Source organism: Mobula hypostoma, chromosome 5 (assembly GCF_963921235.1).
Source record: "Mobula hypostoma chromosome 5, sMobHyp1.1, whole genome shotgun sequence".
Classification (NCBI taxonomy): domain Eukaryota; kingdom Metazoa; phylum Chordata; class Chondrichthyes; order Myliobatiformes; family Myliobatidae; genus Mobula; species Mobula hypostoma.
Genome location: NC_086101.1, coordinates 106,178,734 through 106,203,617, shown reverse-complemented (window position 1 = coordinate 106,203,617; position 24,884 = coordinate 106,178,734). Strand labels below are relative to the sequence as shown.

The 24,884-nt window shown below is 43.9% G+C and overlaps 1 protein-coding gene and 1 long non-coding RNA gene across 4 annotated transcripts in view; one reads left to right on the top strand and one right to left on the bottom strand.

Annotated features, from left to right (window-relative positions):
- dnah2 (dynein, axonemal, heavy chain 2) overlaps positions 1–24,884 on the top strand; it is a 503,144-nt gene that overhangs the window by 124,166 nt on the left and 354,094 nt on the right. The window contains exons 17-21 of the mRNA XM_063048700.1: positions 3,047–3,286; positions 9,721–9,900; positions 14,840–14,987; positions 16,791–16,983; positions 22,015–22,215. Coding sequence (XP_062904770.1) covers positions 3,047–3,286; positions 9,721–9,900; positions 14,840–14,987; positions 16,791–16,983; positions 22,015–22,215 — 962 coding nt within the window. The remainder of the gene's footprint in view (positions 1–3,046; positions 3,287–9,720; positions 9,901–14,839; positions 14,988–16,790; positions 16,984–22,014; positions 22,216–24,884) is intronic.
- The window catches only part of LOC134346884 (uncharacterized), a 97,378-nt gene that overhangs the window by 22,714 nt on the left and 49,780 nt on the right, over positions 1–24,884 (bottom strand). For all 3 annotated transcript variants that reach the window (XR_010018047.1, XR_010018049.1, XR_010018048.1), the window contains exon 5: positions 21,875–22,195. This is a non-coding gene — a long non-coding RNA (uncharacterized LOC134346884). The remainder of the gene's footprint in view (positions 1–21,874; positions 22,196–24,884) is intronic.

Sequence of the window (24,884 nt, the reverse complement as noted above, 5' to 3'; positions counted from 1 at the left end):
ACAACTTTGGCTCTTCTCCACTTTTTAGGTATTTTTAATGATCTTAGGCAACAGTTAAAAAGGGACAGAAGCCAGCGGAGTGCTTTAGGTCCAAGATGTTTAAGGAATTCATTAAGGATCCTATCTATGCCAGCGGCTTTGTTGAATTTTAGCTGTGATACTTCATCCTTTAATTCTTTTAGGGTGAGAGATGGGAAGTTGTTATTCCCGTTTGAGAGAGGTGACTCCATTTTCTGATGTTGCTTTTTCTTTTGCCTCTGTTCCTTATTATTTGGTCGACCATTTAGTATTAGTTGGTGGATAACCTGACTGGGTTTTACAGCAATTCTCTGTGGTGGTCTATTGTCTGAGTTGAGTTTCCGAACAGTTGCCCATGCCTTCTTACTGCTCTTGGTCATGTCTGTGTTTTTTATCAGTTCCTGCCAACACTGTTGTCTCTCTTGGCTCAGTAGGGACAGAACTGACTCTCCCATTTCAATTATGTCTTGACCAAACGGGTCTTGGTCATACAAGTTGACATACTCATCATAACTTTGCTTGATATCATTAGTCAATCCCTGAATGTATTTGGTTCTGCAGTCTGTAGGTATGTTCTGCTGTGCTACTTTCCAGATTAGTCAGACAAATTCATCATAATGATCAGGTTCTGGTGGTATGGTATCGATAAGTTGATCGAGGGATTCTGCGAAAGATGTCCAATTCGCTTTTCTCAGGCTAAATCTTGCTAAGTACTTTGATGGTACAGATCTCAGAACTGGAAGGGATTCTACCTGGACTGGACGATGTTGGGATTTGGGTATATGTTGGAGGACTGTTCGTGGGAAGAGGTTGGAGCTTGCCAAGGTAACAAAAGCAAGGTCTGGGTTGTATCCTTTTCTCCATCTGGCACTAGTGAAGGTAGGGGTGTTCTTTGAATCATATAGTAGCTCAAGGCTGTTGTTTAGAGTCCATGATACAACTTCTTCTCCATCTGCATCGTCATCTTCGTATCCCCAGTTGATGCTATGGCTATTAAAGTCACCAATAATGGGGTACATTTTGTCCTGGAGATCTAGGTTAGGTGGCCACATGAATGGTTCATTAGGGGGTTTGTAGACTGAGATGATATTTATGTGTTTTTGTTTCAACTTTCAGAAGTTCCATTGAGCCAGCTTGGATGTTTGCTGTGCTCATTACTGTAGATTTATCTTTAACAAAGATTGCACTTCCGTAAGTTTGGCTAGGGGTGTCAATAGCCAAGTGCATTCCTGGCACATGGGGTTGGTTGTTCAGCCTATGAGTTTCTTGTATACACAAGATGTCCGGTTTTAAGTTTGCCAGGATTTCTGCTTTACTGTGGCTGAAGCCTTCGATGTTGTGGCTAACGATTTTCATGATTTCCAGTGGGTCGCGGGTTTATCCTTTTACTACCCGCTGGATCACTTGGTCTGGCGTGTAATGTCAAGATTGGTCTCCTTTCAGATTAACAGGGTCGCGGTGTGAACATTCCTGACCCGATCCCTGCCATCAAACCATACTAAAGTTACAACCTAGAGATGCCACTTTTATACAGAACTGACTAGTTGTATAGAGATACTGAACATTTAGGAACCTTAACACGAAGAATTCTGCAGATGCTGGAAATTCAAGCAACACACATCAAAGTTGATGGTGAATGCAGCACCAGGACGAAGGGTCTCGGCCCGAAATGTTGACTGTACCTCTTTCTAGAGATGCTGCCTGGCCTGCTGCGTTCACCAGCAACTTTGATTTAGGAACCTTTGTATGTTCAAATTCCTTATTTGCATAATCAATCACCAATCACACCTCTGTGATACAGGTATTAGTAAGCAAAAGAATCTATTCAATCAAGGCCGATAATATTTCAGAATTAGTAAAGTAACTGATCAATAGTAAGTGTCACCCTAGAGTCCTTAATTTGCATCCTTATCTTGTCTCGGTATGCCAAATGGCTCCAGTTCTCTGCTAAACAAAGGGAAACCATGCTAACTATGCTCTTCAACAATCTTTCTTGCCTGGGTTGATGACACGCTATAGAGTCACAGAGCACTACAGCACATCAACCCATCCAGTCCGTGCAGGACAATTGTTCTGCCTAGTCCCATCAACCTGAACCTGGACCATAGTCTTCTGTACCCCTCCCGTCCATGTACTTATCCAAACTTCTCTTAAAAGTTGAAATTAAACCCACATTCACCACTCCCACTGGCAGCTCATACCACACTTGCATCACCCTCTGAGAGAAGTTTCCTCTTAAATATTTTACCTTTCACCCTTAATATAAGACTTTTAGAATGGTGGAGTGGAGATTGTCTCTGCCAAAGGAGGGTGAAAGTGCTCCTTCCCTCCATGAGTCTGCAGGTCATTCTTAGGCAAGCTGTAGCACCTGCTTAGCCCCCTGCTTAGGGTCATGTGAAGCCATGGGAGCAGGTGGTGGATGGTCGTATGAACAGGTGAAGCATATCACAAGTCCTGGTTATGAGATCACTGACGCCAGGCACACAATTTCTGAAGAGTATTGATAATGGCTGGGGTCACCTGTTTTGTAAAGATGCTGCCCTGAAGAAGGCAATGGCAAACCACTTCTATAGAAAAATTTGACAAGAACAGTCATGGTTATGGAAAGACCATGATCGCCAATGTCATATGACACAGCACATAATGATGATGATATGACTTTTAGTTCTAGTCTCACCCAACCTCAGTAGAAAAGCCTACTTGCAGTTACCTTCATAATTTGTATATCTCTATCAAATCTCACTTCATTCTCCTATGCTCCAGGTAATAAAATCCTAACCTATTCAACTTTTCACTAGAACTCAAGTTCTCATGTCCCGGTATTGTCTTTGTAAATGTTCTTATTAAAAATAAGATTTTCAATCTTATTGTTTATATCTGTACGTTATCTTACCTGGCCATTAACTAAAACCTTGCCTTGTCACGACTTCCACTCTACTAACTACCAAGCCTGTCCTCAGTCAAGGAAAGTAGTGATATTTCTTTGCTGATGTTAAAGAACCCTGAATGTTCCCTTGTTCCCGAGCAGCTGCAGCTGACGTTTGACGAGTACAAGGCCGCGAGTCTGCAGATCCAGAAGTACGCCTACCAAATGAGCGACTTGCTGCTGGTGCACATTGACAACAAGCGCACATACAGCGATAGGGACTTCCAAGAAGCACAGCATGTCCACCAGGAGCACGTCCAGTCCAAGCTCCTAAACATACACAGCGAGATTGTGGCTATCATGCGACAAACGTACCTTGTCTTCAAGAATGATGGATATGAGGTGAGTTTCTTTGACATTCCCCAGATCCCTTCCCTCAGCATAAGCTCCCTGCTGTCCTGAGATTCCAAAGCCGTGGGGGGGGGGTGGGGGGAGATGGCTTCTAGCCACTGTTATAAAGGTAAAGAGATTTTAAGATTAGCTTTATTTGTCACATATATAGCAAAACATAGAGTGAAGTGTGTTGTTTGCATCAGATCAAATCAGTGAGGATTATGGTGGGCAGCCCACAATTGTTGCCACACTTCTGGCACCATCATAATATGCTCACAACTTACTAGCCTGCATATTTTTTAAATATAGGAGGAAACTGGAACACCTGGAAGAAACCCATGTGGTCATGGGGCGAATGTACAAAATCCTTTAGGCAATGGCGGGAATTGAATCCTAATTGGTGATCGCTGGTTCCATAAAACAATTGCACTAACAGCTACGATCTCATGCCACTATAAACTATAACAGTAAACAATCCTGCCTGACCTGTGAACAATCCCACCCAATTTGGGAATAGTCCCGCCCAATTTGGGAATGATCCCGCTCAACCGGAGAACAATCCCACCCGATTTGGGATTGTTAGCTCATCATGATCAGGGAAATGAGGAAAAGGAAAGGTTAGAGTTTAGAGGGCATGTGACACAACCTCCAGAGTAGACAAGGTTCAGATTTATTTATCACATGTGCCTCAAAACACAGAGTGGAGTGCATTGTTCGTATTTACAAACAACACACTTAAGGGCATGCTAGGGAAGCCCTGAAGTGTTACCACGCCTACCAGTACCAGTATAGCATGCCCACCAAGTTTGGCACAACAACATATGACACAACAAAAACAGAACACAACAAGCAACAAAGCATTAAGGGGAAAACAAGCTCTGTTCCTCCTTCCCACCCACACACTCAGTCCTCCAAACACAGGGTAAGTCGTTGTCGGCCTTCAGTCTCCAGTGGTCTTGCACAGATTTGCACAATCAAGGCTCCGGCCAAGTAGCATCCACTTCCAGAATTCCTGATTAACCCTCGGGCCTTGATCATTGGCCTCAACACCTGGAGCTGCCAGTCACCAAACACTGGGCCTCAATCTCTGGACTTGCCAATCATGGGAACCCAACACTAGCCCTCAAACTGCAGTCTCACCAATTTGCATACCCAGGGAAACAGTGGACCTCATGTCCCCTGCCTGCATGGAACTCCAAATCTGGAACCCACTGACACACTTGGGAACAGGATGTCAGCAGCCCTCATCCACACTGGTCTGCCCACCCGATATCAACTGCCTTCGGAATGCTGTTGCTTTTATTGTTTGTACAATTTGTGTTTTCTCTTTCTCTGTGCATTGAGTGTTTGTTGGTCTTTTTTTTAATGGGTTCTTTTGGGTTTCTTGTTTCATGGCTGCATTTAAGGAGATGGATCTCAAGGTTTTTTAAGCAATAGTAATTCAAAGCAACTGGACTTGCTGTGTTATCTCGATGAGTTTTTGCCACTCATCTGCGAGGCTTCTTCAGTTTTGATCCATGGTGGGTAATATTCCAGTTTATAAACTCAGTGAGCTGTTTAAAGGTATAGCAATCATATGAGGGTTGTTAAGAGTCATAGAGAGGGTCATTAGTCTTATCTTTGCATGAATGGAGGTGTGAACTGTTGTGGAGACACCGGGGTAGAGATGTTAGGACTGCATTGTAAGTATTGAATTGAATTGGCTTTATTTCTTATAACCTTCACATACACGAGGAGTAAAAATCTTTACGTTATGTCTCCATCTAAATGTGCAGTGTGCAATCATAGTAATTTATAATAGCTCATAATAAATAGAAGTGTCAATGTAACATAGAAATACACTCAAATCAAAATGAGTTAATCAGTCTGATGGCTTGGTGGAAGAAACTGTCCCGGAGCCTGTTGGTCCTGGCTTTTATGCTGAGGTACCATTTCCTGGATAGTAGCAGCTGGAGTAGATTGTGGTTGGGGTGACTCGGGTCCCCAATGATCCTTCGGGCCCTTTTTCCACACCTGTCTTTGTAAATGTCCTGAATCATGGGAAGTTCACAATTGCAGATGCGCTGGGCAGTCTGCACCACTCTCTGCAGAATCCTGCGATACAGTTCCCATACCAGGCAGTGATACAGCCAATCAGAATGCTCTCAATTGTGCCCCTGTAGAAAGTTCTTAGGATTTGGGGACCCATACCAGACTTCCTCAACCGTCTGAGGTGAAAGAGGCACTGTTGAGGTCCTCGGTGATGTGGATGCTGAGGAATTTAAAGCTGTTTACCCTCTCAACCCCAGATCCATTGATGTCAATAGGGGTTAGCCCGTCTCCATTCCTCCTGTAATCCACAACCAGCTGTCTAAGCGTGTTTGTAGGTACTTATAATGCAGTCCTAACATCTCTACCCCAGCATTTCCACAGTAGTTCACACCTTCATTCATCCAAAGATAAGATGAATGACCCTCTCATTACCTTTAAGACTCTTAGTGACCCTCATATGATTGTATACCTTTAAACAACTCACTGAGTTTATAAACTGCAAAATTACCCACCATGGATCAGAACCGAAGAAGTATCTCGGATGAGGGGCGAAACGTCTTCTCGACAACACAGCAAGCCCAGTTGCTTGATATACAATGAGCTGGATGACTGAGAGCCTTCACAGATGGATGTCAAGGTTGGATAATATATACATACATTGATAATAAATGGATTTTGAAGTGTCCCGGGATTATGTTGTGGGCTTTCAAGCACAAGGTGGAGGCTTTGACTCTGGCTTGATCTCAATTTCCTCCACATCAGAGCTGCAAAACCCCTAACTCCCCTTTCTGTCCTCAAAGCCATCCCTACTAACCTAAAATACAACTCAACAGAGACCACTGTTTGTTGCCATCTTGATTTCCATTCCTAAAGTATTTCAGACAACCTGCCATTCCCAAAGCTGATCCATAGGATCATGAGGGAATCCAGGGAGACCACTGTGTAATTCTGGGGAACCAGTGCACAGCAGCTCAGTGAGCCTTATGACCGCATAATTTAAAGCAGAAGAAAGCAAGGCAAATGAGTAAAACAAGGCCAGTATATGGTGGTGGAAGTGGGGGGGGGGGGTCTTGTGGTTTATGACCATACACTGCATATCATTCCTAGGACAGGGCCAAAGGGTTTGTCTGCCGTGGCTGGAACATTGTGAGCATCCTGGTCTCCACAAAATGGAATTTGTTTGTAGCATGGTTCAGCAAAGGTTTAGAACATAGAACATTACACGGTACAGGCCTTTTGGCCCACTTCTGGCCTACTCCAAGATCGATCTAACCCTACGTTACCCTCCATCTTTCTATTATCCATATTAATAGCAATGATGTGTTGGCGCGTGGCCAAGTGGTTAAGGCGTTGGTCTAGTGATCTGCAGGTCGCTAGTTCGAGCCACAGCTGAGGCAGCGTATTGTGTGCTTGATCAAGGCACTTAACCACACATTGCTGTGCGATGACACCGGTGCCAAGCTGTATGGGTCCTAATGCTCTTCCCTTGGACAACATCGGTGGCGTGGAGAGGGAAGACTTGCAGCATGGGCAACTGCCGGTCTTCCATACAACCTTGCCCAGGCCTGCACCCTGGAAACCTTCCAAGGCGCAAATCCATGGTCTCACGAGACTAACGGATGCCTATAAAGCAATGATGACAAGTGAATCATAGCCATGGGTCTACAAGTCTGAAGTCCACTGGCAAGTCAGAGACCTGAGACTGTTAGAGGCCTGTCCTGGCTTTGGAAATCTACCTGTGTGTGGGTGGGTGGGTGGGTGGGAAGGAGGAATGGGGCTTGTTTTGCTGCTGTTGTTGTGTTGCTTGTGTTTTCTGTGTTGTTCTCCCGAGTATTGTGGGCATGCTATGTTGGCGACACTTGTGGCTGCCCTCGGCACATGTCTAGGTTGTGCTGGTGGTTAGTGCAAATGATGCATTTTTCTGTGTCATGGTTCGTCCTGAGCAACTGCTTGATAGAGGATGGGCTGTCTCCAGGGTACACATACACATGGAGATCAAGTGCTGCTAGAAGATCAACAACTTGGTGAAAGACATGGTTTGGGCTGTCCCAAACCAGTTGGTCTGCCAGCACATCAAGATGTCTGTAACTAACACATTCCAGGCTGCAGGAGGACCTGGTGTGAGATGCACTGAAGCTTGGAGCACACTGCAGTGGTTCGGTGGGGCAGGACCACAGTGTAAAGTTCTTCTGCTTCTGGAGAAGAAGGGACCAGGTTAGGTGAGGAATTATTGCAGTAGTGTACCACCCCAGGGGGCCACATGAGTGGTAACAGTCCTATTGGTTTTAAGGAGGGTAACAGAACACTGTTTAATGTCTTGTTTATGAATGCAAGAATGAAAAGGCATTGCACTATTTATTCTTGTAAGTAATTTTACTATGAATATTTATATACACTATTGATTTAAAAATGATGCAGTCTGTGTGACTTAGAAGCAGCTGGTTTCTGGAACAGAGGAGAAATGCCCCCTGATAGTACGTGCCTTTAGCTGACCACAGCTTGGAGAGCAACAAGAGATCGACACTGGGCACAACTGTGCACTCAGAGAAGGTTGAGATCTGGATGGAGTGGTGCTGACCAGACTGGGTCCCGTTGTGGTGGGCCCCATTATTCAGGGAGCCTGTCGCAATAATGGGTGGTTGCGGGCAATCACTATAATAGGAATGAAAAGCTTGGTGGTGGAATCTCATGAGAGGCTGGGCTTTCAAGAAAAAGTATCACAGTGTAAAGCTAGTGGTCATTGCTCTGTTTACTGACAGAGGGTTATGGCATTTTATGAGACCACTTGGCACATTATGACTGTATTTGGCCCCAGTCCCTCTCTTGCTGTTTCGTAGAATGAATTTATACAGAGAACTTTAGAAACACTGATGTAAATTCCCTAAGTTAATTACCAGTACTGTTAATTGTTAGAGTCACAGAGCACTAAAGCACAGAAACAGGCCCTTTGGCCCATCTAGCTCATGCCAAGCTGCTTTCCCACAGTTATTAGATTAGATTATGAGGACATGCAGTCCCCTTTTATTGTCATTTAGTAATGCATGCATTAAGAAATGATACAATATTCCTCCGGTGTGATATCACAGAAACACAGGACAGACCAAGACTGAAAAACTAACAAAACCACATAATTATAACATATAGTTACAACAGTGCAACAATACCATAACTTGATGAAGAACAGGCCATGGCACAGTAAAAAAATTCAAAGTCCTTTGAAAGTCCCACATCTCACGCAGACGGGAGAAGAAAGAAAACTCTTCCTGCCATGCCCGACCACAGTCCGACTCTGAGTCGTCCGAAAACTTCGAGCTCTGATCAGCCCTCCGACACCGAGTACCGAGCACCATTTCTGCTGAACGCTTCGACCTCAGCCTCGGTCGCCAGCAGCAGGCAAAGCTGGGGATTTTGGGGCCTTCCCTCCGGAGATTCTCGATCGCACAGTAGCAGTGGCAGCGAACCGGGCATTTCAGAAATTTCTCCAGATGTTCCTCTGCTTCTCATGTCTGTCTTCATCAAATCAGAATTGTGCATGGCATCCTACTTACAAATACAATATCATTTCACCAGAGAGCTGCGCGCACTGCGTCGCGCCGTCATCTTCTCCTCCTGCCCAGCTGCACTTCTTCTTTCTATCTATCATAAACACAAGTCCTGATGAATGGTCTTGGCTCAAAAAATAGATGATAGAAAAATGAACGGCTATGTGGAAGAGAAGGGTTAGATTGATCTTAGAGTAAGTTATAAGATTGGCACAACATCGTGGACCAAAAGGCCTGTACTGTACTGTACGGATCGATGTGTTTGGCTCATAGAACCATAGAACATTACAGCACAGAAACAGGCCTTTTGGCCCTTCTTGGCTGTGCCGAACCATTTTTCTGCCTAGTCCCACTGACCTGCACCTGGACCATATTCCTCCATACACCTCCCATCCATGTACCTGTCCAAGTTTTTCTTAAATGTTAAAAGTGAGCCCGCATTTACCACTTCATCTGGCAGCTCATTCCACACTCCCACCACTCTGTGTGTGAAGAAGCCCCCCATTCTCTTTAAACTTTTCCCCCTTCACCCTTAACCCATGTCCTCTGGTTTTTTTCTCCCCTAGACTCAGTGGAGAAAGCCTGCTTGCATTCACTCTATCTTTACCCATCATATCCCTCTGAACCTTTCCTATCTATGTAGGAAAGTGCCTTTTAAATGTTATTGTACTTCCCTTATAGAGGAGGTTATAAGGCTGGCAAAACATCATGGGCCAAAAGGCCTGCACTGTGCTGTAGCGTTTATTTCCCTCCATAGATGCTGCCTGACCTGTGTGCTGCTTCTATCTATCACATGCCCATTGAAAGGTAAACATTATAAATGAGTGAGCTTAGAGCCTGTCCATGGACCTTATTTTTTCACTCTCTCAGGTGCAGCATTATTGGTCAAATTATGCCAAGAAGGTTGATCGGTTGGTGGAAGAATCCTTCAGACTGAACATTAAGCGGTCACTGCTGGAGCTCTCCAAGGCCATCAATGGTGATCCCAAATCCACACCCAACGCACTGTTCAGGGTCCTGGTGGTTCTCCAGGACAGCACTCCAGGAAAGGTATGCAATTTCACAGCTCAGTGGCCAGCTTGGGTTTGAGGTGAGTGAGCTTCTTGTGCAGTGAACCGTGAGTCAAATTGAATCAATGTTGGAGGGATTTGGTCAGGGAGAGTGAGAGGATCCAGTTTCTCGAGTGGTGATAATCCAGAAACGAAGGGCAGATCCTGGCCCTGTCTTTGTGTCCCCTTCGATGTGTTGGGGGTAAGGTATTGATGTGGATGGAGAATTGGTTAGCAGACAGGAAGCAAAGAGTGGGAATAAACGGGACCTTTTCAGAATGGCAGGTGGTGACTAGTGGGGTACCGCAAGGCTCAGTGCTGGGACCCCAGTTGTTTACAATATATATTAATGACTTGGATGAGGGAATTAAATGCAGCATCTCCAAGTTTGCGGATGACATGAAGCTGGGTGGCAGTGTTAGCTGTGAGGAGGATGCTAAGAGGATGCAGAGTGACTTGGATAGGTTGGGTGAGTGGGCAAATTCATGGCAGATGCAATTTAATGTGGATAAATGTGAAGTTATCCACTTAGGTGGCAAAAATAGGAAAACAGATTATTATCTGAATGGTGGCCGATTAGGAAAAGGGGAGGTGCAACGAGACCTGGGTGTCATTATACACCAGTCATTGAAAGTGGGCATGCAGGTACAGCAGGCAGTGAAAAAGGCGAATGGTATGCTGGCATTTATAGCAAGAGGATTCAAGTACAGGAGCAGGGAGGTACTACTGCAGTTGTACAAGGCCTTGGTGAGACCACACCTGGAGTATTGTGTGCAGTTTTGGTCCCCTAATCTGAGGAAAGACATCCTTGCCATAGAGGGACTACAAAGAAGGTTCACCAGATTGATTCCTGAGATGGCAGGACTTTCATATGAAGAAAGACTGGATGAACTGGGCTTGTACTCGTTGGAATTTAGAAGATTGAGGGGGGATCTGATTGAAACGTATAAACTCCTAAAGGGATTGGACAGGCTAGATGCAGGAAGATTGTTCCCAATGTTGGGGAAGTCCAGAACAAGGGGTCACAGTTTGAGGATAAAGGGGAAGCCTTTTAGGACTGAGATTACGAAAAACTTCTTCACACAGAGAATGGTGAATCTGTGGAATTCTCTGCCACAGGAAACAGTTGAGGCCAGTTCATTGGCTATATTTAAGAGGGAGTTAGATATGGCCCTTGTGGCTACGGGGATCAGGGGGTATGGAGGGAAGGCTGGGGCGGGGTTCTGAGTTGGATGATCAGCCATGATCATAATAAATGGCGGTGCAGGCTCGAAGGGCCGAATGGCCTACTCCTGCACCTATTTTCTATGTTTCTATGTTTCCTATCAAGGATCATCTTTATTCGCCATTATACATTTACATGTATTAGGAATTTGCTGTTGTGTGTTGATGCAACATGCAATAAAAAGAAACAACATTCAACAATTATTTGAAGGAATAAACAGTTCACTAGTGTTGTGGGGTGGATGAAATCACCAGAGAGACAGTCACTGGTAGATACAAAGCAGCTTCTTTATCATACGACTGGAGACGCTTTCGGTAGAAAGGTCTGCTAGCCCAATGTGGGCTCGATATTTATATGCTGAACACAAAGGCAATTGCTACTTAAAAAGTTATAGACAATGCATAGACAATGTTTCCTATTGAAGCTACATACAAAATTTCACACCATCCTTTCCTTCCGACGCTAACATGTCTGGGTTAGTATCCACAGCCTTTAGGAATGCAAGTTAAGTCCACGATACATTTATTTGGCATTTCCCGTGCTAACATAGAAGACTATTAATATTTATAATGTATAGATAATACTGTCTTCGAAACTACAGCATCAGGTCAAACTACAGCGCCAGAAGCATCTGGTATTCACACCTTTTAGGAAGCGCATTGTTGTGGACTCAATCCACAGTACTTTGTCAAATAGAAGTCTGGTGGCCAAAGTCATTTAAGTGTAAACAAATCATCTACCCAAAATATCACTCTAACAATCGGGACTCTCCAGAGATGCTGCCTGACCTGCTGAGTTCCTCCAGCATCTGTGTGTGCTGCTCAAGATCTCCAGCATCTGCAGAATATATTGTGTTTAACATTCAGCATCTATGAAGAATAAAGAATTATGTAAATATAAAGTTGGAGGTTAAAGCGCATATAGAATCAAATGTGTATTATATATATATATGTATCAGTTCATGGGTTGGTATGGCAGCTCCAATGCCTTCGAGTAGAAAATCCTACAAAAGATCATCAACTTGGCCCAGTACATCACAGGGAAAACCCTCCCAACCATTGAGCACATCTACATGAAAAGCAAAATTCATCATCAAAGATGCTCACCACCCAGGTCATGCTCTTTTCTCGCTGTTGCCATCAGGTAGAAGGTACAGGTGCCTCAGGACTCACACCACTAAGTTCAAGAACAGTTACTACCCCTCAACCATCAGGCTCTTGCACAAAAGTGGATAACTACATTCATTCTATTTTTGGTGTTCCCACAACTGATGGTCTCATTTTAAGGACTCTTTATCTTGTTATTTCATGCTCGTTATTTATTGCTATTTATTTATATTTATCTTTGCATAGTTTGTTGTCCACTGATCCTGTTTACAGTTACTCTTCTATACATTTGCTGAGTATGCCCACAGAAAAAGAATCTTGGTGTTGTATGTGGTCACATGTATGTACTCTGATAATACATGTTACTTTGAACTTTGTATTTATATTGCAAACCGATATACCATGGAGAACATTCTAACTGGCTGAATCACTGTCTGGTATGGGGGGTATGTTGGGGCTACTGCCCAGGATTCAGAGAGTTGTAAACTTAGTCAGATTTATCATTGGCAGTAGTTTCTGTTGTATCCAGGATATCTTCAAGGAGCGATGCCTCAAAAAGGCAGCATCCATCATTAAGGACCCCCATCACCTAGGACATGCCCTGTTGTCATTGCTACCTTCAGGTAGGAGGTACAAGAGCCTGAAGGCACACAGTCAGTGATTCAGGAATAGTTTCTTCCCCTCTGCCATCTGATTTTTGATTTCAGGGATGATGCCTGGGCATGTCTAGTCTGGTGACAGAGTTTGTTATTGAAACCTTAGTTAAAATTGATACCTGTACCTGGCTGAAAGCTCAAGAAGAGTTTATTTGGGCACAGTCCAGCTTGTCTTCCATGAAGTGAACACTGGAGGGCAGTACCAACAGGAGGGGCCAGCCCCCAACCCAGTACTGCCTCTGGCGTCTTATCTCCTGGGTGGCTGCGACAGGCGACACCGTGGCATGGGGGCCTGGTCCATGCAACAACCAAGGTAATGCAGCTCCCCTGGCATCAATCTCGCCAATGAACCTCCTACCAGATGGTGGCAATGAGCACAGGGCATGTCCTGGGTGATAATGATGGATGCCACCTTTTTGAACTAGTGGAATGCACTGACCAATGAACAGCAGGTTCTCGTGTTCACAATAAAAATGTCCAAGACAATGATTTGCACTGTTTGTGGGACCGCTCACCATCTTCGCACATCAATGATATGCAACAAGTTCAGGTGATGACATGGTACGCAACAGGTCCAGATCTGCCACTATTCAGCAATGTGCTAGTGGGGTAAACCTGAATTACTCGATGTTCTTAATATCCATCAGTGTCCTGCAATCATAAAAAAGATGTCGAGGATAAACAATTACACCATTGTTTGACTCGGAGAGGCCACTATGACCAAGCTGACTAGAACTGAACACGCTATTCAAGTGTGGTCTAACTTGGATTTTATATTACCTAATGGCTCTTGAACTCAATCCCTGATGAAGGCCAAAACACCATATGTCTTCTTAAGAACCCTATCAACCTACATGACAACTTTCCTCCAATCACCTTAAAACTAAACCCTTTTCCACTTTGGGTAAAAGCCTCTGGCAGTCCCCTCTTAGCAGGCTTCCTATCATCATCTTGTACATCTCTATCAATGCAGAGCTTCTGGTCAATATAGAACTTTCTCTATACAAGAACAGGTTAAAAGGTTGGCACATCATTGTGGGCTGAAGGGCCTGTATTGTGCTTTAATTTTCTGTGATCTGTATTCTACGTTCATAACTCCCAGAAGGTGGCAGCACAGGTGGATTGGGTGGTAACGAAGGCCTTCATCAGTTGTGGCACAGAATATCAGAGCTGGGATGTCACCTGACAAGTTGAGAAAATATTGGCTCGGCTACAGCTAAAATTTATGTGCTGTTCCAGTTGCTACACCACTGGAAGTAGCTGACTGGACTGGAAATCATGCAGAGATTCCCTGCGGTTGTTGCCTGTTGATTGGAGCATCTCAGTTACAAGGTAGGAATGGACAGATTGGGTGCTCACTGGAGCGAAGGGGTGAATTGAAAATGATCAGAGTTTGCAAGCCTTGTCCTGTGACAATGGCCTGGTATTCTACACTTGTTCATATCCTATTTCTGATCTTCTCTGATATTATATCATGGAGATCATTCTTACTGGTTGCATCACCATCTGGAATGGAGGAGCTGCTGCACAGGATTAAAAGCAGCAGTAGAAAGTTTTGATCTTAGCCAGCTCCATCATGGGCATTAGATAACCCACCATCGAGGAGATCTTCAAAAGGTAATACCTCAAGAAGACGGTATCCATTATTAAAGACCCCTGCTACCCAGGGTATGCCCTCTTCTCATTATTACCATCAGAGAGGAGGTACAGGAGCCTGAAGACACACGCTCAACATTTCAGGAACAACTTCTTCCTCTCTGCCATCAGATTTCTGAATGGACAGTGACCCTGTAAAGTCTACCTCATTAAATTTGCTCTCTTTTTACACTATTTATTTATCTTTTTTAATATATATTTCTTATTATAATTGTTAGTATATTTTGCATATTGCTGCAAAACAACAAGTTTCATGACATATGTCAGTGATCATAAACCTGATTCTGATTCATTTAGGTGGAGTTCTCGCCTACACTTTCTAAACTTGCCAATTGTGTCAACCACATTAGCAATCAGATTAAGAACTCCCTCAGTGTCTTCAAGCGTATACCAGAACTTCTGACCCAGAGGAAATCTACTCTGCAATCTATCATCTTAAACATTGGTAAGCAGAGGCCACGAGACCTCCACTTCCTCACTACCATGGGTCCTCCACAACATCTGTCTCTTCATTATTACACCATGAAATATTGCACCACAATACATCATAGCCTGAGATTCCATCATGTTACGTATTATATCACAACATGTAAGAGTTTGTGAGATCATATGGCAGGAGGATGTGTCACTATTTCTCATATGGAGTATTGTGAGCAGTTTTGGGCTCCTCATTGAGAAAAGGTGTGCTGGCATTGGAGAGGGTCCAGAGGAGGTTTACGCAAAATATTCTGATAACGAAGGAGTTAATGTAACGGGAGTGTTTGATAGCCCTGGGTCAGTATTCACCAGAGTTCTGAAGAATGCAGCATTGAAACCTATCAAATATTCAAAGCCTAGATAGAATGGACATGGAGAGGATGCTTTCAATTGTCGGTAAGTATAGAACCAGAGACCATAGCCTCAGAATACAAGAACATTCCTTTAGAACAGAGATGAGAGGAAACTTCTTTCACCAGAGGTTGGTGAATCTGTGGAATTCATTGCAACAGATGGCTGTGGAGGGCGTCATTCAGTATATTTAAAGTGGAAGTTGATTGGTTCTTCATTAGTAAGGACATCAAAGAAGGCAGGAGAATGGAGTTGAGAGGGATAATAAATCAGTCATGATCGAATGGCAGAGTAGACTTGTTGGACTGAATGGCCCAATTTTGCTCCTATGTTTTAGGGTGTTTTATGGAGATGTGCACATCTACAGTGAGAAATAATAACCCGTGTGGCTGTGCCAATCATCATTTAATTTCCATTTGGTATAAATACAGTATGTTGGTGTTATGTAACATTCAGCAGTGTGTGTTATTGTTTAATAATTAAGATAAAAAATTAACTTGTCGCATATTCATCAAAACATAAAGTGAAAATGCTTCACTTGTGTCAAAGACTAACACAGTCTTAAAATGTGCTGGGGGCAGCCCACAAGTGTTGAAATGTTTCCTGTGCCAACATAGCATGCCCACAACTCACTAAGCCAAACCATACACAAATAGACTATCTTTCTGATACGTAGAGAGGAATTGGGAGCAAGTTTCTTGTATGTTTTGTACTTTGGATTTCCTTGCTCCTTCAGATGTGATTTCCTGCAGAGTCTCTACTTCAATGGGGACTCCACTGGCTACGTCTGAAATTCCCATCCTGCCTTTTTGTCATCTCTTGGCACCTTGAGTCATAGAGCATTGTAGCACAGAAACAGACCCTTTGGCTCATCTAGTCCATACTGAACTGTTATTCTGTCTACTCCCATTGACTCGCACCTGGACAATCGTCCTCCATACTTCTCCCATCTATGTACCTATCCAAATTTCTCTTAAATGTTGAAATTGAACCAGCTTGCACTACTTCTGCTAGCAGCTCATACCACACTTGCACCACCCTCTGAGCGAAGAAGTTTCCTCTTAAGTATTTTACCTTTCACCCCCTAAACCATGACTTCTAGTTCTAGTTTCACCAAACCTCAGTGGAAAAAGCCTGCTTACATTTACCCTGTCTACACCCCTCATAATTTTGTCTACCTCTATTAAATCTCCCCTCTTTAATTTACACCCTAGGGAATGAAGTCGTAACCTATTCAACCTTTTCCTGTACCTCAGTTCCTCAAGTCCTAGCAACATCCTTCTAAATTCTGTCTCCCTAACTGACCCTTTGATCATACACCCAAGCATCTGCTTGCACTCCAGTGGTGGATCTCAGGAGATTTCACAATGAGAAAGGTGCAAAATAATTGTTGATGATGTAATGCATCTTGTTCTTGCAGAGCATGATGAGGAGATTAAGAAGATCCAAGCTCAGATCAGCAACGGCATGGCAACCAATGCCTCCAACCTTCAGAACTATTTGAAAACCTGGGATACCTACCGTGAGATCTGGGAGATCAACAAAGATTCTTTCATCCGCCGTTACCAGCGCCTCAAACCCGCTGTCTCATCCTTTGACGCTGATATTGCTCGGTGAGGGGTTTTTCTACTAAATGTTATTTCTGCCCTCCAGTCAAAGCCCCTTTACCATCTTCCTGAAGAACAATGGGTTCTTACAGTCCTCTGACCACAGTTCACTTCTTGTGTGAGTCTAGGCACAAACATGTCTCCAGAGGTGGAGAGACACAGGACAGAATCTGTATATAGCGAATAGAACACTACAGCACAGTACTGGTCCTTCAGCCCATAATGTTGTGCTGATCTTTTAACCTATTCTAAGCTCAATTAACTCTTCCGTTCCCTCTCACATAGCCCTCCATTTTTCTATCATCCATGTGCCTAACTAAGAGTTTCTTAAATGCCCTTGGGTGGTTTCACACACCCAGCACTCTCTGTGTTAAATACTTACCTCTGACATTCCTTCTATACTTCCTCCAATCAGCTTAAAATGATTCCCCCTCATATTAACCCTTTCTACACTGCGAAAAAGTCTCTGGCTGTCCAGTTGATCTATGCCTCTTGTCATCTTGTACACCTCTGTCAAGTCACGTCTCGTCCTCCTTTGCTCCAAAGAGAAAGTCCCAAGCTCACTCAACCTTTCCTCATAAGACATGCTCTCCAAGCCAGACAGCATCCTGTAAATCTCCTCTGTACCCTCTCTAAAGCTTCCTCATTCTTCCTATAATGAAACGATCAGAAATAAACACTACCTCACTACTTTTTTATTTCTATTTTTTGCACTACCTATTTAACTGTTCTGCGCGCGTACACACACACACACACACACACACACAAATGCACACACACTCATTCACAACAAAGAGAAAACAGGTCTCTACAAAATGATCTAAATTAATTACAAATATAAAGCACAAAATAATTAATTGCAAAAATATTCACCCCTTTGATATGACACACCAAGTCATCACTGGGTGTAGCCAATTGGTTTTAGAAGTCACATTATTATTTAAATGGAGATCTGTTTTTGGAGACCTGTGTGCAATTAAGGTGTTTCAATTGATTATAGTAAAAATACACCTGAACCTGGAAGGTCCAACTGCTGGTGAGTCAGTATTCTGGCAAAAATTACACCATGATGACAAAAGAACTCTCTAAGCAACTCCACAAAAAGCTTATTGAAAAGCACAAGTCCGGAGATGAATAGAACATTTCCAAGTCACTGAATATCCCTTGGAGTACAGTTAAGTCAATCATCAAGAAATGGAAAGAATATGGCATAGCTTTATGTCTGTCTAGAATGGGCCATCCTCAAAAACAGAGTGACTGTGCAAGAAGGGGACTAGTGAGGGAGGCCACCAAGAGACCTATGACAACTCTGGAGGAGATACAAGCTTCAGTGGCTGAGATGGGAGAGACTGCGCATACAACTGTTGCCTGGGTGCTTTACCAGTTCCAGCTTTATGGGAGAGTGGCAAAGAGAAAGCCACTGTTGGAAAGAAACTCTCATGAAATCTCGGCTAAAATTTGCCAGAAGGCATCTGGGGGACTCTGAAGTCAGCTGGAAGAAGGTTCTATGGTCTGATGAAATCAAGATTGAGCTTTTTGGCCATCAAACTAAATGCTATGTTTGGCATAAGCCAAACACCACACATCAAAAACACACCATCCCTACCATTGTGCTGGCTGCATCAGGCTGTGGGGATGCTTCACTGTAGCAGGCCCTAGAAGGCTTATGAAGGTAGAGGGTAAAATAAATGTAGAAAAAATACAAGAAAATCCTGGAGGGAAAACCTGATGCCATCTGCAAGAGAACTGTGACTCGGGAGAAGATTTGTTTTCCAGCAAGATAATAATCCCAAGTATAAAGCCAAAGCTACTCAGGAATGACTTAAAAACAACAAAATTAATGTCCTGGAGTGGCCAAGTCAGAGTCCAGATTGAGAATCCAATAGAGAATTTGTGGCTGGACTTGAAACAGGCTCTTCACTCACAATACCTATGTAATCTGACAGAGCTTGAGCAGTTTTGTGAAGAAGAATGGGGAAAAATTGCCGTGTCCAGATGTGCAAAGCTAATTGAGACCTATCCACACAGACTCAAGGCTGTAATTGCTACCAAAGTTGCATCTTTCCCCTCAGCTATGTGGAGTACTTTGCCATGTATTCAACCTGAGCCTGAGGCTCCGGAGGGTTCCTGTGCTGTGGAAGACGTCCTGCCTCATCCCTATGCTGAAGATGCCGCGCCCCAGCGGCCTCAATGACTACAGACCGGTGGCATTGACCTCCCACATCATGAAGACCCTGGAGAGACTTGTTCTGGAGCTGCTCCGGTCTATGGTCAGGCCACACTTAGGTCCCCTCCAGTTCGCCTACCAGTCCCGGCTAGGAGTTGAGGATGCCATCGTCTACCTGCTGAACCGTGTCTACGCCCACCTGGACAAGCCAGCGAGCACTGTGAGGGTCATGCTTTTTGACTTCTCCAGTGCGTTCAACACCATCCGCCCTGCTCTGCTGGGGGAGAAGCTGACAGCGATGCAGGTGGATGCTTCCCTGGTATCATGGATTCTTGATTACCTGACTGGCAGACCACAGTACGTGTGCTTGCAACACTGTGTGCCCGACAGAGTGATCAGCAGCACTCGGGCTCCACAGGGGACTGTCTTGTCTCCCTTTCTCTTCACCATTTACACCTCGGACTTCAACTACTGCACAGAGTCTTGTCATCTTCAGAAGTTTTCGGATGACTCTGCCATAGTTGAATGCATCAGCAAGGGAGATGAGGCTGAGTACAGGGCTACGGTAGGAAACTTTGTCACATGGTGTGAGCAGAAATATCTGCAGCTTAATGTGAAAAAGACTAAGGAGCTGGTGGTAGACCTGAGGAGAGCTAAGGTACCAGTGACTCCTGTTTCCATCCAGGGGGTGAGTGTGGACATGGTGGAGGATTACAAATACCTGGGGATATGAATTGACAATAAACTGGACTGGTCAAAGAACACTGAGGCTGTCTACAAGAAGGGTCAGAGCCGTCTCTATTTCCTGAGGAGACTGAGGTCCTTTATCATCTGCCAGACAATGCTGAGGATGTTCTATGAGTCTGTGGTGGCCAGTGCTATCATGTTTGCTGTTGTGTGCTGGGGCAGCAGGCTGAGGGTGGCAGACACCAACAGAATCAACAAACTCATTTGTAAGGCCAGTAATGTTGTGGGGATGGAACTGGACTCTCTCATGGTGGTGTCTGAAAAGAGGATGCTGTCTAAGTTGCATGCCATCTTGGTCAATGTCTCCCATCCACTACATGATGTACTGGTTGGGCACAGGAGTACATTCAGCCAGAGACTCATTCCACCGAGATGCAGCACTGAGCGTCATAGGAAGTCATTCCTGCCTGTGGCCATCAAACTTCACAACTCCTCCTTTGGAGGGTCAGACATCCTGAGCCAATAGGCTGGTCCTGGATTTATTTCATAATTTACTGGCATAATTTACATATTACTATTTAACTATTTATGGTTCTATTACTATTTATTATTTATGGAGCAACTGTAACGAAAACCAATTTCCCCCGGGATTAATAAAGTATGACTATGACTATGACTATCTACTAAATACTAACTTGAAGGAGGTGAATACTTATGCAATCAATTATTTTGTGTTTAATAATTGTAATAAATTTAGACCAGTTTGTAGGGCTCTGTTTTCACTTTGACATGAAAGAGTTTTTTTTCCTGTTGACCAGTGTCAAAAAAGCCAAATTAAATCCACTGTGATTCACTGTGAAACGATAAAACATGAAAATTTCCAAGGGAGGTGAATGCTTTTATAGGCCCTGTATAGTTACTGTAATTCACATTTTTTTCTATTATTATGTATTGTTATGTATTGCAGTGTACTGCTGCTGCAAAGACAATACATTTCACAACATATGCCGGTGATATTAAACCTGATTCAGATTCTGACGTTACCTTGTGGCTTTTGAACTCAAATTCCTGACTAAAATGAAGGCCAACATACCATATTCTCCTATGCTCCTGGGATTAAAGTTCTAACCTATCCAACCCTTTCCTATAACTCAGGTCTTCAAGCCCAGCAATATCTATGTAAATTCTCTGCACTCTTTCGAGTTTTACATATCTTTCCTGTGGGTAGGTGACCAAAACTGCACACAATACTCTAAATTTGGCCTTACCAAGTTTTATACAACTTCAACATAACATTTCAACTCCTATTCTCAATACTCTGATTTATGAAGGCCAATGTGCCAAGAGCTGTCTATATGAACCTGTCTGCCTGAGTTGCTACTTTGAAGGAATTATGGATCTGTATCTCCATGTCCCTCTGTTTTACTGCACTCCTCAGGATTGTACTGTTCACTGTGTAAGTCCTACTCTAGTTTGTCCATCCAAGGTGCAACACTTCCACTTCTGAAGAAAAGCGTAAGGAACTTCAACTCCTTCCTGGGATGGGTAAACCTTGTAGGGGTCTGAAATAGCAATGTAAAGGCTTTACAGAAGTTGGCCAATCAGTAATAAGGGGCTATAGATCATTGCTGAAGGATGTGAAAGAGAAAATTAATAAGATTTTTCATAGACTGACCATGCTATGGCTTACCTATTGTCAGTGAGAAAAACATCATTTAATGGTAAACACATGAGATTCTGCAGTTGTTAGAAATCCAGAGTAGCACACACAAAATGCTAGAGGAACTCACCTAACCAGGCAGCATCTATGGAGAAGAATAAATGGTCAACGTTTCAGTCTGAGACCCTTCATCAGGACTGGGAAGGAAGGCTTATCACTCTCCTGGTGAAACATCTTGGCCTGAAATGTAGACTATTTATTCCTATCCATAGATGTTTCCTGACCTGTTGAGTTCCTCCAGCATTTGTGAGTGCATCACTTAATGAGTTAGGACTTGGGATGATGAATGGAACCAAAGTGGAGAGCCCCAGCAAGCAACTCACCAATCCTCTGGCTTCAATCAGAATGACGTTATTTACCCTCCTGCTTCCTGAACTGTGGCACTTGCTTATTCCTCTTTGGATCTCAGTTGTCACTGAAGTTGCACACGTCATCCCTCTGCAACTCTGCTCTTTGTTTGCAGATACACAGAGGTGGCCAACAATGTGCAGAAGGAAGAGACGGTCGTACAGATTCAGTTTGTGCTCCTGGACTGTTCTCCACTCAAATTCTCCCTCGTCCAGCACTGCAGTGAGTGGCAGAACAAGTTCACCACCCTACTGAGTGAGATGGCAAGCAATGTGCTGATGGATTTACTCGGGTTCCTGGAAGAGAACAGAAAAAAGTGAGTGATCACTCTGCTCTAGACCTGTATCATAGCCCTGTCTGCAGCTGATCAGCTCTATTTGTTGCATAGAACATAGAACATGGAATACAATGGCACAGTAGAAGCCCTCTAAGGTCAATCTAACGCAGAGGTTCTGAACCCTTTTTATGCCATGGACCCTTAACGTTAACCGGGGTGTCTGTGGTACCCAGGTTAGGAACCCCTAATCAAACCCTTCCCTCCTGCATGGTCCTCCATTTTTCATCATCTATGTGCCTGTCTAAGAGTTTCTTAAATACCCTTGATGTACCCGTCTCTACCACCACTCTGGTAAGGCATTCCACACACCCACCATCCTCTGTGTAACAAAAAACTCATCTCTAACATTCCTCCCTATATTTCCCTCCAATCACTTCAAAATTATGCTCCCTGGTGTTATCCTTAGCAAAACATAGAGTGAAATGTACTGTTTGCATCAACAACCAACACAGTCCACGGATGTGCTGAAGGCAGCCTGTAAGTGTCACCACACTTCCGGTGCCAACATAGCAAGCCCACAACTCACTAATTAACCCGTACATGTACGTGTTTGGAACGTGGGAGGAAACCGGAGCACCGAGGGAAGCCCCCATAAATGGTAATGAGGAGATTGTGCAAACTCCTTACTGATAGCAGTGGGAATCGAACCTGGGTCACTGACACGGTAATAGTGTAAGAACCACTATGCTACTGTACCAGCTTGTAGTATCTTCCTACAATTGTGCTGGCTCTTTCCAGCCACCCTCAGTTACTGGTAAGAGATGTCTTTCCCTCCATTGTCTTTACAACTCATCAATGCTCTGAACTAGGGGCCTTTGTAACTCCTAAGATAGGACTGTAGTCACTTATTCCTTACCAACCAGGAGCACTGCACAGTGACAGCTGGCAGGAGCACCGATCGATCTCTCTTACTCTAAACTTGAATGTGAATAAACAGGATGGACAGAATGGCCACCTTCTTTGCATAAGACTTGTGTGTCTTGAGCAAAAGTCAACAGACTGCTAATCTCCCCGGGCTGCACACTGTGGTTTCCTGAGAATAATTAGTTTTTGAAGTGCTGAACACGACCTGAGAGACAATTATTAAATCTTTATTTGATATCTGACTCTCCCAGCTGTGCTATTGATTGGGTCTAAGATAGACAGCACAATAGAAACATAGATATGAAGTATTGACTCTATATTAGACTCCATCAATTTCAAGGTTCAGTGGTTACTGGGAGTTCTCTCTCTTGGCAAACATCAAATTTACTATCAATCACTTGATTCCGTGATACTTGTAAAAGATTGCCAGCAGTGTGGAGGAAGAGAGGGATTTTGGGGGGTCCACGCCCTTAGAACCTCACAGTTGCCACATAAGTAATAGGGTGGTTAACAAGGCATATAGTGTGTTGACCTTTATTTGTAAAGGAATTGAGTTCAAGAGCCGTAAGGTAACGTTGCAGCTCTATAAAACCCTGGTTAAACCACACTAGGAGAATTGTGTTCAGTTCCAGTTACCTCATTTATAGAAAGGATGTGGAAGCTTTGGAGAAGATACAGAGATTTATCAGGATGCTGCCTGGATTGGTGTATGTGTCTTATGAGGATTAGATGAGCAAGCTAGAAGTTTTCTCTTTTAAATGAAGGAGGATGAGAGCTGACTTGATGGTAGTGTATAAAATAAGAGGCATAGCTGGAGTGGAAGCCAGAGCCTTTTTCTCAGAGTGGAAATGGCTGATACTAGCTAATGTGCAAGCCATAGAGAACAAGGTGGATGATCTTAAAGGGAGACTCACCTACTGCAGGGAGATGCAGAACTGCCGTGTATTCTGTTTCACCGAGACCTGGCTCTCCCCTGCCACCCCCAACTGTGCCATCTGACTGGAGGGATTTTTGATCCATCGGATGGACCGCATGGCGTCTTCGAGCAAGACGAGGGGAAGTCGTGTCTGCCTACTGATCAACACTGGGTGGTGCTCGGACACAGTGGCACTGACAAGCTCCTGCAGCCCGGACCTGGAACACCTGTCGGTGAAGCGTCGTCCCTACTATCGGTCATACTGACAGTGGTCTACATTCCCCCCCAGGTGGACGTGGAGTGTGCTCTGAACATACTGTATGCCAACATCAGTGAACTTGAGACCAGGTATCCGGAGGCTTTGCTCATTACATCCGGGGACTTTAACCAGGCCAACCTCGGAAAGGCGCTGCCAAAGTTATACCAACATGTCTCAGCCCCACTAGAGGCCCGAATTTATAATTTAAATTTTTAATATTTACTGATTTTAACTGTTTTTAATATCTTTAATATTTAATCCAGGGAGTGTGAAGCGCAGAATCAAATATCGCTGTGATGATTGTACGTTCTAGTACCAATTGTTTGGCAACAATAAAGTATTTATAATTTTTATTTATTATACTTTTGAGGTGAGTGGAGGGAAGTATAGGGGGACTGGCAGAGGTGGTGGTAGAGGCATATACATTGGGGACATCTACAAGATTTTTGGATAGACACATAAATGGAAGAAAAAAATGAGGGTTATGAAGGGAAGAAGGGTTAGATTGATCTCAGAGTAGCTTTTAACGTTGGCATGACATTGTGGGTGGAAGGGCCGTACCATGCTGTACCAGTCTTTGTTGTATGAGATTGTTGAAACAGCGTGTCA